The sequence below is a fragment of the Dromiciops gliroides genome, chromosome 3, assembly GCF_019393635.1.
Source record: "Dromiciops gliroides isolate mDroGli1 chromosome 3, mDroGli1.pri, whole genome shotgun sequence".
Classification (NCBI taxonomy): domain Eukaryota; kingdom Metazoa; phylum Chordata; class Mammalia; order Microbiotheria; family Microbiotheriidae; genus Dromiciops; species Dromiciops gliroides.
The window spans coordinates 645,640,280-645,657,263 of NC_057863.1; the positions used below are offsets into that span (position 1 = coordinate 645,640,280).

The 16,984-nt window shown below is 42.7% G+C and overlaps 1 protein-coding gene across 1 annotated transcript in view; it reads right to left on the reverse strand.

The window, feature by feature from the left end:
- ARHGAP35 (Rho GTPase activating protein 35) overlaps window positions 1-16,984 on the reverse strand; it is a 161,650-nt gene that overhangs the window by 56,840 nt on the left and 87,826 nt on the right. Inside the window, exon 3 of the mRNA XM_043996277.1 lies at window positions 312-456. Within this exon, the coding sequence (XP_043852212.1) occupies window positions 312-456 (145 nt within the window). The remainder of the gene's footprint in view (window positions 1-311; window positions 457-16,984) is intronic.

Consider the following 16,984-nt stretch of genomic DNA (forward strand, 5'->3'; position numbering starts at 1 on the left):
TGGGGCAATCCAAGTATTTACAAGGGTCACTAGTATCGCCTGGAGATGTCTCCAGCATAGCCCTCGGCATCTCTCTCATCTGCTTGCCCTGTCTGACATGTGGCCCCTCACCACCAGACTGGGAAGCTGGGAAACAGCTCACAACCATAGTTTAGTGGTCAGCATGACAAGGTAGAGAGGTCACAGACCTGACGGCTGGTTCTTGATAAATACCATCAGATATTACCGGCCAGTCCTTAAGGATTCTTTCTTTACAGAGAATTCTGCAGAAATTCTGACTGCTACGATCAAGACCAAGTTAGTGCTCTTACCTGTTGCTTCAATGTATTCGATGCATCTTTCGATAAAAATGGGAATAGGCTTCTCTGGAGTTACTACGGTGTTTAAAGGCACCCCAAAATAGTTACTCTCCCACGTCGTCTTAGTGATAGATGGCCGGGGTTTAGGCTTTGGTTTCTGTTTTGAAAGAAAATAAGGTCACGATGAATATTGAAACAACTGTAAAGCTCTCAGTCTTACAGTAGGCCCTCATGCACCCAATGTTCCTCTATGGAGCTGGCTGACCACAAGACCACATCCTGTTCTCCGACCCCACTCCTAAGCCCTCTTGGTGCAGGGTTTATGCTTCTCCTCTTGTTTGGGCCTGGCATGCCCTCGTGTCCATCCCTGCCTCTGGACAGGTGATCTTCCTTAGCCAACAAAGAGCAGCTACATCTGCTAGATGGCCGATCACACCTCCTCAATTGTAATCTCAAAAAGAATGTGAACCATGGCATGAGTATTCTCCACATAGAGCAGATGTTAACGGTGATCAAATTAAAAACAATCTGCAAAATGTCCAGAAGAAGACAGAGGAATGAAAATGATGGAGAGATACCAAACCAGACAAACGTGTTAACTCATTCCTTCCCTCTCGTTTCCCCCAGTGTTCAGGTCTGGCCAAAGCAAACTCTGGGAAAATGCTCAACTGTAACACCTCTGAGCCATGTCCTGTCAATGAAAGATGTTGGCAAAAGCTTTGCACCAAAGAGGCCAACTCCCCACAAGTAATAACAACATGATTGTTATCTCCCTTCTTTATCACAAGATTCAGTGAAGTAGTAAACAGGAAGTTCTCCAAGCCACCCACACAGATAATGGGCACTATAACTTTAGAAAAATTTTAAATCTTAAAAGATAAAGAAGAGAATTGAAAACAAATTGTTCCCTTTTATCAAATGCCAAGCAAATGTATAGCTTCTCAAAGGTCAGGCAAACTGAAGTGAGAGCACTTCCATAGGAAAGTTTTCCACCTAAAAGAAAGAAAATGGAAGAGTCTCTGCTCCTTCTTCAAGCACTGTTTTCCTATGTGCTTAATGTGTTTCCTATGTATTTTAAGTGTTCAATACTTATTTCCAAATAGAATGAACCCACCCCCCCCAAAAAAAACCCCAACAAAATTTAAAGTACTATTTAACTTACAGAATCACAGAGTCTCAAAAATGGAAGGGACCTTAGAGGTCACCTAGCATAATCCATCCACAAATCAACCAATTAAGAAACATTTATTAAGAGCTTATTATATGAAAAACACTATAAGAGAACTGATACAGAGATGGAAATGAAATAGTCTCTGTTCTCTAGGAATTCACGTTCTATCAGAGTAAGAAGGATTCCGTTCTAAAACATTCTAGATAGGGTCATTCCTGAACTTGGTTACATCCAATTTGATCATGAAGTCATTTGAAAAACATTTCATTACCTGTCTCCTATATAGAGAACACTATTAGGAAATGCTCCTCATAGTAAGTTCAGATTTCCCTCTCTAGACTCAATGGTTCATATCCAACTTCGAAGGTCAAGTGGAATGAGTGTAATTCTTTTCCCACATGATATCCCTTCCAATATTTGATGATAGCAAACCGCTTGATATTCTCTAAGTCTTCTCTTCATGACGCTCACCATCTCCAGTTCTGTCATTTGACTGTGAATGACATGGCCTTGAGTCTCCTCCCCACTCTGCCAGTCCCTCTCTGAATGCTCTCCAATGCCTCCTAAAATAGCTTGCCCCACCCCCAACCCAGCTCTTCAGCTGGGGTCTGACCCAGGAAGAGAACAAGGGATTTAGCACCTCCTTCACGTGGGACGCCAGATTTCGATTCACTTAGGGCACTCCCTCCTCCCTCCATCCCTACCCCATGGAGCCTACTCTGTACCAAGTGCTACAAGAGAATCTGAAAAAGAAGGCATTATCTCTGCCCTCAAAATGCTAGCACGACTGAATGCTTTTCATCTGTATAGATACACATCATGTTCTGCAAAGCTTCTAAAATGTTTATATTTTCAGCTCTGAACAGTCACGGAATTGACAAAAATTAGGTGACATGTCAGACTACTGTATTTAGTGGCATCGACTCCCTCTGAGCACACCAGACAACCACACAGAGAATGGAGTTACTCAATGGGATTCACATCTGGGTGCCTAACAGAATTTCACTGATAGGACTTTTCCACATAATCTGAGTTGGAAGGGATCCCAGAAGCTCTCTAAACCAACTAATACATGAGCAAGAAACTCCTCTGCAACCTAGAAATCATCGTCCAGTCTTTCCGAAGAGTAAGCCAATTGTGCCCAAGGAGGCCTATTCTATTTCTGCATTATGTGATCCATGAGGACGTTTTCCCTGTGTCAATACTTGGTTTGTGTCTCTGCAGCTTTTACTTGTTGTTCCTAGTACTGCCCTCAGGTGTCAAGCAAAACAAGTCTAATCCCTCTACCAGGAGAAAGATCATGCTCCCACTAAGTCTTTTCTTCTTGAATCTAAACTCTCTTAGCTTCTCCTGATAAGGCAGGGTCCAGAGGCGCTTTACTCTCCCTCCATTTTATTTCATCGGAGTGAATAGTTACTTAAGGAGCCATAATCTCACCGAGAATCCTTTGTCAAATCTGGGGACTTGATGGGAAATCTGGCATATCTCTATCAATAGAAGGCAATCCCTTTTGTACTGGGATTTGGAATGGCACAACACCCACGATACTTGGTGAACATCTGCACACTTGTGTACCCTATTTGATGCCTACTTTGAACTGATACTCACTGAATGGATTAACAAAGTTATCTCTGTGGTGTCATGCAATCCTGCACAATCTTAACAAATGTTTTGGGGTCACCTTACTTGAGAGCCTTTAAGCCTCTATTTTTACTCTAATGACCCTTTTTTTGTGATTGATAAATTATAGCCACAGCCCTATTTCATAATCTCTATGCTTTTGATTTAGCTGCATGACTGTGAAGACGTAATTTACCATACTAAACCACCTGTGGAAACCCCCCTGGTTCCAGTTTTATATTTTCATCTGTATACCCTCTATGTACATGGGCTATTCTCACAGAGATTTTATAGAGACACTTGAAGCTGGCATATGGGTTGAGTATTACTGAAGGCTTCTTGGCTGCCTGTTAAAAATAACAGTATCATCTATAAAGGGTACTTCTTCATTCTTTTGGAATCTTTCCCTCTTTGTGATATCTTGAAAATCGATCCCTGAATGTCTTATGTCTCCAGTACTGATTGTATCTGTTTTCTGAGAAAGGAGTTTGCTTCCTGCTAAGATACACAGCAGCAGAAGGCTAGCTTCTGGATGAGGAGTCTCTTGGCCACCAACACCCTTCAAAATCAATAAAACTTAAGATATAAGGAGAAGGCCAGGAATGCCAATACCAATGCTACCGGCATTCCTTCCTCTCTGTATCTCATTGGGTATTCTCTAAACCACAATACATCTGCCTCATTTCTTCTGATTCTCCAAAGCATCCTAAATGGTTGGAGCCACTGGATGTGCTTATATTCCTACAGAATCTCCAGGTCACTTGCTGCCTGAGGCACTCTCTCTTGCCCCCGTGTCTCATAATGCCTCAAACTTTCTATCCCAAACTAACTATTCAAAGTTGTAAAGGCAGAATTATCAGAAGTACTTAATACAGTACAGTTGGTCCAAATCGAAAGCAAAATTGAGTTAAAAATAAACAACATTTTATTAAGTTTTCATCTTAAACACTTAATAAGGAAAGCAGTCAGAGTATAGGTCATGAATCTTTGAAAATTTTAAGCCTGAGCCATTCAACAAAAGCTTGAAGAGAATTTTAAGATTGTTCTAATGAACAGAACGATTTCAGAAAAACTAGGAAAGATTTGTGTGTGCTGATGCGGATGATGAAGTAAGCAGAATTAGAAGAATAACTTATACAGCTTTGTAAAGACAAATAACTTTGAAATACTAAACAACTCTGATCAATGCAATAACAAATCCCACTTCCAAAAGATCAACAATGACAAATGTTGCCCACCTTCTAAACAAGGAGGCGATGGACACAAGATGCTGGATAAAACGTACATTTTTGGACAAGAACAAAAAGAGTTTGTTTTGTTTGACCATGGCTTCATTTTAGTCTTTTTTTTTTTCTAGTAGGGGAGGAAGATGGTAAGGAAAGAAATAAATGTTTGTTAAATGAAAAAATAAATTAATTTAAAAAATAAAGATAATACTAACCAGTATTTATAGGGTGCTTTAAAGTTTGCAAAGCACTTTGCAAATATTCAAACTCACTTGATCCTCCCTACACCCTAGGCACTATTATTAAAGATGACTCAAACTCTTAAGAGGTGTAGAACTTTTGAGATAATTCTATCTGGAATTAAAAGGGAATGAACTTTGGAAACTGGCCACTGACACAGTTTGGTTGGAAAAATATGGCGCTATCTCAAAGGAATAACATAGATATTAGATATCTGGAGTTAAGAAAAAAGCAGATGTAGTGCTTCGTTCTGAAAACAAATGACTGTTCTATTTGAATTCTGAGTGTGTTGACTGTAGAATATTTTTTCCTTGCCTCAATATTCTTTTTTCCATTAGAGGTGATCAAACTGTAAAAACACAAAATAAGGAAAAATACCTCTTCAGGTTGCCATGATAAACCTGATGCTTATACTTTGTTTTTGTTTTTTGGGGGGGGTGGGGGTGGGGCAGCGGGGGTTAAGTGACTTGCCCAGGGTCACACAGCTAGTAAGTGTCAAGTGTCTGAGGCCGGATTTGAACTCAGGTACTCCTGAATCCAGGGCCAGTGCTTTATCCACTGTGCTACCTAGCTGCCCCGATGCTTATACTTTGTAAAGAAGTGGATACAAGACTGAGATGGAGTCAGTGAACACTGGCCTTGAGGACAACAAATTCATGGCCAGCAAAAGGATGGTTTTATTAAGAACAAGTTATGGGCAGCTAGATGGCACAGTGGATAGAGCACCGGCCCTGGAGTCAGGAGTACCTGAGTTCAAATCCGGCCTCAGACACTTAATACTTACTAGCTGTGTGACCTTGGGCAAGTCACTTAACCCCAATTGCCTCACTAAAAAAAAAACCAAAAAAAAAAACAAAGAACAAGTCATGCCACACAAACCTGATGACCTTTAAAAATATAAATGGAAAACAAATATGGCTAAAGGGACGATGATCTTATATTTGTTTTAACTAAAGCATTTAGTACAAGATTCTCTAGAAAATTCTCTTGCAAAGCTGTTTCAGGGTAATTTGGTTAAAGGGTAGCTAAGTGGTACAGTGGATAGAGTGCTGGCTGGGTCTGGAGTCAGGAAGACTCATCTTTGTGAGTTCAAATGTGGCCTCAGACACTTACTAGCTGTGTGACTCTGGGCAAGTCACTTAACCCTGTTGGCCTTAATTTCCTCCTCTGTAAAATGAACTGGAGAAGGAAATGGTAAACCACTCTGCTACCTTTGCCAAGAAAATCCCAAACGAGGACACAAAGAGTCGGACACAACTGAAATGGCCGAACAAAAAATTTGGTTAAAAGCCATCTCAAACTGAAAACTGACTGACAATTAGGAGAGAAGTCTTGTACTATGATCCTAAGATGCAGAACTGAAGCCTTCCCTGTTCTGACAATTCAATTTGCTAAGAGGAGAGAAATCATTGTGAAGAGTCGGTATGCTGGTTCACCTTAAAACCTGAGTGGGGGTTGGGGGGACACATGGCACACCTGGTGGTGTGAAAAGAACAAGAGATTTGAAATCGGAATACCTAGGTTTGGATTCCTGCTACATAATCCTGGGCAAGTCATTCAATCTCTCAGGGTCCTCAGTTTCCTCATTACCTAGTCCTAGGGGATCTCTAAGGTCCTTATTCAGTGAGAGAATCCACTATGGCAGGCATTGTGCTAGATGCTGAGGATAGATGGACATGATGCAGACCTTGCTCTCAACAAATTTACAATCTAATAAGGTAGAACCACTTATACCCTCCATCATATTTGTAGAAGAAAGAAATGAGAGGGGTTGGGGGTGGGGAAGAAGGCTAGGAATTTCTCTACAGTTAAATTCCTATTAAGTAGCAGAGCTGGAATTAGGATCCGTGACACCCTGATCCATACACTGAACTCTGCTCTACTTCTAATTTGTACTCCCTTCATCACTTTCTGCATTGTCTGATCCCTGCCTTGTTGGAACAGATCGCTTCCTGTTTGGGCTGAGATTCTTTAAAACTTCCTATGTGAATAAGTGTTGATACCAGAACAAGCTCATCAAAGAGAAAGGCTATTTCTTTGTCTACAACAGTCAATGCAGCTGGCAAACACAAAGATGGTGAGAACCAACTCAGAGAACCAGTCTTTTGGGAGCGAGAAGCAGCTCAGCAAGACAGATGACAATGTTATCTTACAGACAGGAGTGAGAAACATCGTGGCAGAAGATGGCGGACAATGTTATCTTACAGATGGAAAAACAAAGGCCTGAAGTGGGAAAGAGTCTTGCTTGTGAATACATGAAGGCCTTCTAACTCAGGGGTCTTCATCCTTTAGCATGTTTAAGTCTTGGAGCAGAACTAAACCACTTAACAGAGATAGCTTTCAATATCTCTGTATTACATTCCTGTTTCATGTGCCATAATAGACAAGAACTGTATCACTTAGTTTTTGTGGGGTTTTTTTGGGCAGGGCAATGAGAGTTAAGTGACTTGCCCAGGGTCACACAGCTAGTAAGTGTGAAGTGTCTGAGGCCAAATTTGAACTCAGGTCCTCCTGAATCCAGGACCAGTGCTCTATCCACTGTGCCACCTAGCTGCCCTACTGCATCACTTAGTAGAAAGTATTCTTATGATGACTTACTCCATATACCTGCTGGGCTGGTCCTCAGAAAGCTGACATGCAGTCTTGTCATTAGGACTATACCTGACACTGTTCTATCTTGCTATTACAACCTGAAAAAACCTGTGTTTCACTGTCACTGCCTGGGAGAAACCAGGATCACAGATTTCCATGCCGTAAATTCACTCAATCAAAACTAGTTCTGAAGTTAATATTGTGCGCAGAGCTGAGGTTGACCTGACATTAAATAAGATACTGCTTCAACGTTTCTGGAGGTTGCAAGATGCACGTGTACATTACTTGATAAGTGCACCAAGGAATTAAAAGCCAAAATATTATCTAAGGCTTTTCTTTTTCCTTGAAGGTAAACAGTTATTATTCTGTTGGGGAGGTGAGGGGGGCCGGTTGGGATGTGACTGAGAAATGGCGGAAGGAATATGGTTCAGGTACAAGGCACAGCATGATCAAGAGTACATAGATGAGAGACCAAAAAGCAGGTTTACCTAGTTTGTCTAGGGCATAGCGTGCTTTGAGGAAAGTATTAAGATATGGTGGGAAGGGAGGCTAGAACTTATATTAGGGTGATGAGAATCAATGAGAATATTTACTGAGAGCTTGCTATGAGTCAAGCACAGTGATAAGTGCAGAGAATACAAACAGAGAAAGAAAATATCTTTAAAGCTCACAGTCTAATTGGGGAAAACAACACAAGTAGGAAAATTCAGCTACAAAGCTGGAAAGACCCAATAATCCTAAGAACATAGCTGCAAAACCAATGGAAAATTCTCCAACTGATAACTGAACAAGGATATGAAATGACAGTTTTCAGAGGAAAAAAAATCTATCAATAACCAGATGAAAAATAATTTAAATCACTAATAATGAGAGAAATGCAAATCAAGACAATTCTGAGATTCCAACTTATACCCATCAGATTGGCAAAGTTGACAAAAATGGAAAATGACAAATGCTGGAAGGGATGTGGGAAAACAGATACATTAAGATACATTAAGGCACTTATTTGTGGAACGGTGAATTGGTTCAGCCATTCTAGAAAGCACTGGAACCACTCTCAAAAAACTATTAAACTGTGCATTCCCTTTAACCTAGCAATATTAGGTCTATGCCTCAAGGAGATTAAAGAGAAAGGAAAAGGACTCATATGTCCAAAAACATTTATGGCAATTCTTTAATTCTTTTCATGGTAACAAGAATTAGAAATATGGGGGGGCGGGGGCAGCTAGGTGGCGCAGTGGATAGAGCACCGGCCCTGGAGTCAGGAGTACCTGAGTTCAAATCCGGCCTCAGACACTTAACACTTACTAGCTGTGTGACTCTGGGCAAGTCACTTAACCCCAATTGCCTCACCAAAAAAAAAAAGGGGGGGGGGTGGGCAAGGTAACTGTAAACTGGAGAATGGCAGAACAAGTTCTGTTATAAATAAGTGACAGAATACTGTTTGTTGAATGATGAAAGGGCTAATTTCAGAGAAACCCGAGAAGAATTATATAAGCTGATATACAATTAAGTGGGCAGAACCAAGAAAACAATTTATACAATAACAAAATACTGTAAAGACAAATAACTTTGAAAGACTTAGGAACTCTGATCAGCACTGTGCCCCCACCAGAGTTCTAGAGGTTTGTGATGAAAGATACTATACATTTCCAAAAACAGAAGAGATGGACTCAAAAGTGAAGATGAGGGGGCAGCTACGTGGCACAGTGGATAGAACACCGGCCCTGGAGTCAGGAGTACCTGAGTTCAAATCCGGCCTCAGACACTTAACACTTACTAGCTGTGTGACCCTGGGCAAGTCACTTAATCCCAATTGCCTCACTAAAAAAAAAAAAAAAAGTGAAGATGAAGCCATACGAACTGGTTTATATAGGGCCAATAAGGGAATCTCTATTGCCTGACTAGACATGTTTGTAACAGGTTTTGGTTTTTCTTGCTTTCTCAATGGGGGAGATAGAAGGGTAGGAAGGGGGAGAGAAGATAGAAGGGAGAGAATTCAAACCTGAAAATAAAATATAATTGAATTTTTATTTATTTATTTATTTTGGTGAGGCAATTGGGGTTAAGTGACTTGCCCAGGGTCACACAGCTAGTAAGTGTTAAGTGTCTGAGGCCGGATTTGAACTCAGGTACTCCTGAATCCAGGGCCAGTGCTTTATCCACTGCGCCACCTAGCTGCCCCTGAATTTTTAAAAAGTCCAATAGCAAGGCCTACATCAGGGTGTCCGTTCAGCAGAAGCAGCCTAGCACCATTGGAAGGGTGTAGTGGGCCTCACAATGAGAATGGAGAAGGGATTCTGGGCTCACTCGGACAAAAAGTGGGGATGTGGGTTCCAGAGACAGGAAGGGAAAAGAAGGGTAAACTGGCAGAAAGGCTGGGGCAGGTTGAAAGGGGAGATGCTAGGTGCCATGTCTGACTAGGGAGTGGGCTCCCCCTTTGAACCCATAACACAAGCAAGCTGAGTAAGCCTTTGGTAGTGTTTGTACTCTATTCCACACCAGAGTTTTCTAACTCACAGCTGAGCTACATTAAAAAGTCACTGGAAAATGTTTAACAAGATGAATAAAAGTACATACAACCCAACACAGATAAGGGTCACTTGTGATTTTCTAAGTCGACATGGGCTGGTGTTGGGTGGCCACACAAGCAGGGAGACTGTCTTCTTTATCTGGGTCTTCCCCGTGCTAAGCACAGGAGTCTGCATACAATGTGTACATAGTAAATGAATGAAGACCCACAAACAGATGGAGGGCACTATATTAAAGGAACAAACCCTCATTCTAATTCTCTGCCTCTACAATGAAAGGGAGAAAGCTGTGCCCTCTCAGATTCTCTGTAAAGAATGACAAAGTATTAGATGGCACAGTGGGTAGAATGTTGGATTATCTCGCCTCAGACATGTAACTGTGTGACCCTGGAGAAGTCATTTAACATTTCAGCCCAGCCTCCTCATATGCAAAACGTGCATAAGAATAGCACCTACCTTGTAGGGTGGTTGTGAAGATCAAACCTCAAAGATCTACAGGTTAGTGTTTATCCTTCTTTCCTTTGTTTGTACATTATCCATGCCCTGCCCCTTCCCATGGGCACATCCCAGACCGTCTTGGGTCCTCTGCTCTCATTGTGAATTCTTCAGATTCCAGTTTCAAAGACTCCTTGGTGACCTCCCAAATCTACATCCCTCTAGCTCACCTCTTTCGGGCTCCAGTTCAATAATATCACCAACTACCTCCTGCATACCTCTACTTAGAAGTCTCATGTTGAGTGGTTTCAGTAGTGTCTTGACTCTCCATGACCCCATTTGGGATTTTCTTGACAGAGATGTGGAGTGGTGTGCCATTATCTCCACCAGCTCCTTTTACAGATGAGGAAATTGAGGCAAACAAGGTTTAGTGTTGAACTCAGGAAGATGGATCTTCCTGACTCTAGGTCCTGTGATTGCTCTATGCAGAAATCTCAAAGGGCACATCCAAAACAAATTTTGCCTGTATCCAAACAGGACAGTCATGCTCCCAATTACAGGCAATTCAGGGACACGTTGTCAGTTCTGCAGCAGATCTCTGGCACATGTGCCCTTCCACCTAGTCATCTGGCTACCACAACTGCCCTGGGGCAAGCCCTCATCACTTCACAGGTGGAGCACTGCAAAAAGCTTCCTAATGGATCTAGCTTCCAGTTTTTCTTTGCCCCAAACCATCTTTCACAGTTGTCCAAATGAAGCCCTAATGCATATGTTGGGCTTTAGGTAGGAGGTGGGGGAAGGGACTATGTGTTTCTATAGTACCTGTGCTCTGTGCTTTACAAATATGATCTCATTTGGCCCTCACAACAACCTTGTTAGGTACGTGTCGTTATGATCCTGATTTTATAACTGAGAAAACTAAAGCAGATGGAGGTAAAGTGACTTGCTCAGGGTCACACAGATATTACGCACTAGAGGCCATATTTGAACTCAGGCTTTCTGTACTCCAAGCCCAATGGTTTATTTTCTGCAACACCTAGCTGTCTCTAGGCAAGAATGTCACCTCTAGCTCAATATTCAGCAGCTCCTGATTGCCCCTGGAACCAAATACAAAGGCCTAGATTTGGGATTTAAAGTTCTTCCTTTTTGGACATACTCTACATTCCAGCATAACTGGTTTGTCAGCTGTCCTCCACAGGCCCCTCCCATCTCCATGTCTGTGCTCAAACTGGCCCCTGGACCGGAATCCATCCTCTCCTCCCCATCTCTGCCCCCTGGAATCCTAAGGACCTTTTAAGGTCACCTCAAGTGCTGCCTCTCTAGAAGACTTTTCCTGACTCTCCCCAATTATTAGAACTCCCCTTGTTCCTACTCTCACACCCACTACTTTGTATTTTATTTCATCCTTACTTATCTGTCAGCTCCTCCAGGGGAGTGACTGTTAACAGTTCTGTCTTTGTATCCCCAGGACCTAGGAGAGTGTCTAGAATACAGCAGGTGCTTAATAGATGTTTGTTGAACGGAAAGGAGAGTCAGTCAAGATAAGGTCTCATGCCTAGTTCTCTCACACACATACAAAACTCTCAGAGGGAAATAATCAGTGTCTTGAGTAGAGAAGACTTTAAAAAAAAATTGACTATGTCAGGAAATGTCCTACTGGGAAAAGAGAGAACAGAGCTAAGTCTCAGGCTCCTTTACAAAAAGCAAGAATGCATTCCATGATTAAAAGTGGGCAAACGAGGTTTACTTTAGTTAGGGTCAATGACAGTGAAACAAACAAGACAATTCACAACACTACAGAGGAAAAGGCAATGGAAATGAAATCAGAGAGCTGTCTCATCTCAAGGGAAGAAGGATCACAGATTTATAACTGGAAGGGACTCGAGACACAATCTAATCCAAACCCTTCATTTTATAGATGAGGAAACTGAGGCCCCCCCAAATTAAAGTGACTTGCTGAAAGTCACCCAGACCCAAAGCTGACCTCAGGTCTTCTTGACTCCAAACCCAGAGAAGAGAGCTTCAGGAGTCATGATGCTGCAGAAAACCAGGAAGGAACTGACAGTGGGGAACACAAGACAGAGAACTTCCTCAGGCAATCTTGGACTGTACAGCTTCACCCGACAGTCCCCATGCCCCTTCCTGCAACAGTTTATGGAAAGGCTTTTCCAAATTAGATATCATACCCTAAATGTGCCCCTGTCACAAAAGCTAGAGGAGGGCAATGCTCTTTGTGCACAGGGGCTCTCCACCTGGGGTTTAGGGCAGGGTTTGGAGGGGATCCTGTGGATGGATTTGGGGGGGGGGGAAGGGTGTCTATGAACTTGGATAGGGAAAAATATAATACTTATTTTCACTGACCTCTACCGAATTTACCATTTTCTTCAATTATTTAAAAACATTATGATAAAGAGTCCAAAGGCTTGCTTCCCCAGACTGTCCAGGGAACCCAGGAAACAAAAATGTCTAAGAATCCTAGCTGCAATGCCTCATATGTGGAAGGCTGATGACCAAAGCTTTGAAACTCTTCAATAATAAACAGTGAACCAAACCAGTCCCTTCCCTGACAACTTCCCACAGAATAAGAAGACTCTCTTACTGACGACAGGATCTTCATAAAGACAGAATGCTAACTATGTTTCAGTACCAACAACTATCTTCTACCAAGCTCCAAATGGTACTTGGCCTGAAAAGTTTCCTAAAAATAATTGCTTCATTTTTCAATGAAACCGAAGCTGAAATCAGTTCTTGTTCAGGAAGGAAAAGGCTGAATTGATACAAGGAGCTTAAATAGGGATGTTTCCAATCACTAGAAAGCCCAGAAACTCTGCATCATTTTAATCTATTGCAGACTACAAACCCTAATCACACAACTTTCTTGCACTCGTCTCCGAGTCTTTCCTGCTGGAAATCATTTCCCCCTTATCAGATTTTTGAACATTTTATTCATCTTGTGCAATTACGATTTTTCTTTTCTATTTCTGTTACTGACAGCATCGCTAAATGGAGCCAGTCAAACCCCGCCTCTCTCCGGCACTTCTCCCTGAGCCCATCTCCTCATCTGGAGTAAAATGAGGGATCTCTGAATGGCCCCCAAGGCCCCAGAGAGCTGATTCACAGCTTGAAAAGGGCTGATTCTCATTCTTCAGTTTATATCTCTAGTCACTAAGAACAGAGTACTATAAGCAGCGTGTGTGTGTGTGTGTGTGTGTGTGTGTGTGTGTGTGTGTGTGTGTTGGACGACTGAGTGACTGAATCCAGCATTCAACCAGGGTCTAAGGACGTGTCATTATGTAAAGGCCAAAGTAGATGGTGACTACAAGCTGGTGCCAGAGGCCTTGTGAACAGAGGAAGCACAGGACCTCAGAGAAGAAAGAAGCTTCAGTGGGCATTTAGTCATAGGTGAGTTGGAACCTCAACACCAGGCTGGCTACGAGTCTTGTGACACTTCCAGGGATACTTGCAGAAAGAGAAAAACAGCCCTCCTTCCCTGGAGATCTAAAAATGGGCCACCTTCTGGCAGTGACATGCTGCCACAAAACCAGAGTGGGAAGGGAATTTAAAGAGTCCTTTCCAACCTTTCCAGGTTACCAATACATTCTAGGCTCCTCTGGAGGACTCTTAAGTTAAAGAAGAGGTGGTGCCATGGATTAGTAGGGGAAGTTTCTTTACTTGGCTGTTTCTCAGATCAATGAAATCATAGCTCTCATTCCTACATATAGCCTGAAGAAGTACAGTTCTGTTTCACACTACTATCCTCCTGTGGAATGCCAAGTAATTTAAAAACTAAAATCTACGATTTAACTTGGAGGATTTTGCAACATCCTTGAGTAGCTGTAGATACTCTAGAATGATTCAGTGTAAAGTTTGAGAATTTCTGGTCCCAGCCACGGAAAGATGGCCCAGTTGTGAAGAACTGTAACAGTATGCTGACTGCCAGTTAAGACCCCTGCTGCAGAATACAAACTCACCACCCAACACAAGGGTTATTTGTAGAGATGCCATTCTATGTGTACTGAAAAAATGTGATGTATGTCTTCAAGTATCTGAAAGGTCATAAAGAAATAGAAGCAGTGGGTAGAATCTACAAAGAAGTAAATTCAAGTCTGGAGAAAACCTGAAGACCTCCCCTCCCTAATGGTTCACTCATTGCACAAGTAGAGTAGGTGTCACAGGTGGTGAGCCATTCATCCCTTACCCTGAGGTCTTCCTGCAAAGGCTGACAGAGACTTTGTTAGGGAGGTTACAGAGAGGACTCCTAGTGCAGTGTGGGGTGGACCTGGAAGCTACTGAAGTCCTTTCCCATTAGGGATTCTGTAAAAACAGAAACACTTCCTTGATCTACAGAAGCTCAGGCCAAGGCTTTGATGCCTTCAGTGTGGGCAGTCCAGAGTGGAGTCAGCCCTCTATCATTCACCAGATGGGAAGAAGACTGACCCAGTGGGCCAATGGCCTCCTTCCTTTGCCTTTTCTCTTTCCAGAACACAAACACAAGTGTCAGATAGGCCCACCTCTTCCCTGCCTGTCTTTCCTAACCCTCAGGGAGGCTGTCCATGTTGGGCATGTCACACTTTCATGCACTTGAGTAATCTGGGATAGAATGGGGTCTACTTGTGCCCAATGTACTTTTGTGTAGCCAGGGAATGATCTATCCCACATACCAGTAACTCTCCACTTTTGGGCTTCTTGCTTTCTTTCAAACAGGAGCATAATCCCCAGGCCTGTCAGTAGAATGGGGCTCTTTCAATTCCAGACTGTCTTCTTCTGGCCTACTCAGTGAGAGCTCTACACGGGATGTACTGTGGGCTATGAGGGTTCCATTTAACATGGAACAGACAGAAGAGCAAAAATGGACAGACCAAAGGGATTCCGCTACTGGGGCAGGGAATGTTCTTCCCAGAGTAAAAAAGCAAAGCATTGAAAGGCAGCTGATCACCAGAAACCTGACTGGGCCTTGCAACTCAAGTTATTGGTATTGTAGTAATGATCCTGAGAAATCATGCGTGCGCATGCGCACAGTCCCCCCCCCCCAAAGTAAAAATCCTAGCACCTCAGATCATGTTCTCAATCATGGAAAGGACAGCTGTCTTCCTGAGGATTTCCTCCCCTAGCAAGGCGAAGCAGCCATGGCACAAGGGAGGGAGTTCTGGTCTTGGGATTAGGTCTTGCCTCTGACACAAGCTTCCTCACCCAGGAGTTTTTTCAACACATGCGATCACAGGTCTCATCCCTAGCAAAACTTCAAGAATGGTATAGTAGGTTAGCATGTCATCAGCAGATGTTTTAGCTCTTCTTTGCCTATCTTTATAAACCAGAAGAGAGAGCAAACAGGAGAAACAGAGAAACACGGAAAGATTCATATGAACTGATACAAAGTAGGTAGTAGTACCAGAGAAACAATGTACACAACAAGATGGATGGAAAAAACAACAACCAGAAAAGTTAATATAGAATCCTACAAAATTATAATGACCTATCTCGTCCTGTAAGAGGGATAAGAAGGCACCTCTCCCCAACACCCTTCTTTGCAGGGAATACTGAATAGAACATCAGACTTTTTCAATGGGTTAGTTAGTTTTAGTGAACTTTTGTCTTGTTTTTTTATGACAATGGCAAGGAAGGAAAACAGTGGGAAATGTAGGTGGGATAAAAACAAATGATATCAATTACCATTTATTTTAAAAAACATATATATTTGGGGGGGCATGCCCAATCACAATTTGAAGTATAATGAAACAGAGAAAGGTAGGAGAAAGAGCAATGAAGCTGAAATGTTAACGTCACTCACCACATTAGGTCCAGTTTCCTCATGTGTGAGATAACAAGGTTAGTTTAAATTTTCATGTGTTGGGGCAGCTAGGTGGTGCAGTGGATAAAGCACTGGCCCTGAATTCAGGAGTACCTGAGTTCAAATCTGGCTTCAAACACTTGACACTTACTAGCTGTGTGACCCTGGGCAAGTCACTTAACCCCCATTGCCCTGCAAAAAACAAACAAAACAACAACAACAACAAAAATGTTCATGTGTCACCTTCCAATGCTATGTCCGTTATTGTGGCTCAACTTTTGAACAAAAAATCTATCTAAGGATTATATGGGCTCAACTTAAAAACCAACCAACTAATCTAACTGCCAACAACTAAAGGTGTCCAAAAATGGAATAGTAAGTTTCTCATCACTGGAAGTGTATACACAGTGGCAAGATGAGCACTTATCAGGGACTGTAGAAGGCCTTTCTGCTTTGGGGAGAAGGTGGACCACATGACCTCAAAAGTCCTTTCCAACATTAAGATTAGGATGAAACACAGAAGGACAGGGTCTCAGTGCCTTCTTTGCTGAATTCTGTTCATGGCCCCCAACATATCACCATTCCGACCTCACCTCCTACTTACTAGCCCCTGCCCCAGCATTCTCTGCCCCAGCCGAGTCGTCCCTGTGGCCCAAACGTGCCTCATGTCTTTCTGCACCCAGGACTCTGCAAACGTTGTCCCCCTGGACCAGACTCCTTCCACATTCTTCCTCTCACCTAAGGCACCGTCTGACAATTCCACTCCCCAGCTTCCAGTGAATCCCAAACACTTACACACAGCCCCTCCCTTTCACCTCCACGTCTTTGCCCTGACCGTGACCCCCCTTCACCCCAGCTCCCTGAGAACCCCCCCTTCCATTAAGACACAGCTCAAGTCCTGTGTCCCCTCCTCCCAGAAGGGCCTGATACTTACCTTTTGTGTACCTATGGTTTCTCCCACAACAGAAAATTATGTCCTTACGAGTAAGGACAGTTTTATTTTCGTCTATCTCCAGGACCTTGTAGGATACTGACCGGCATTGAGGAGGTATCTAATAAATGCTTGTTGTCTGATCAATCCC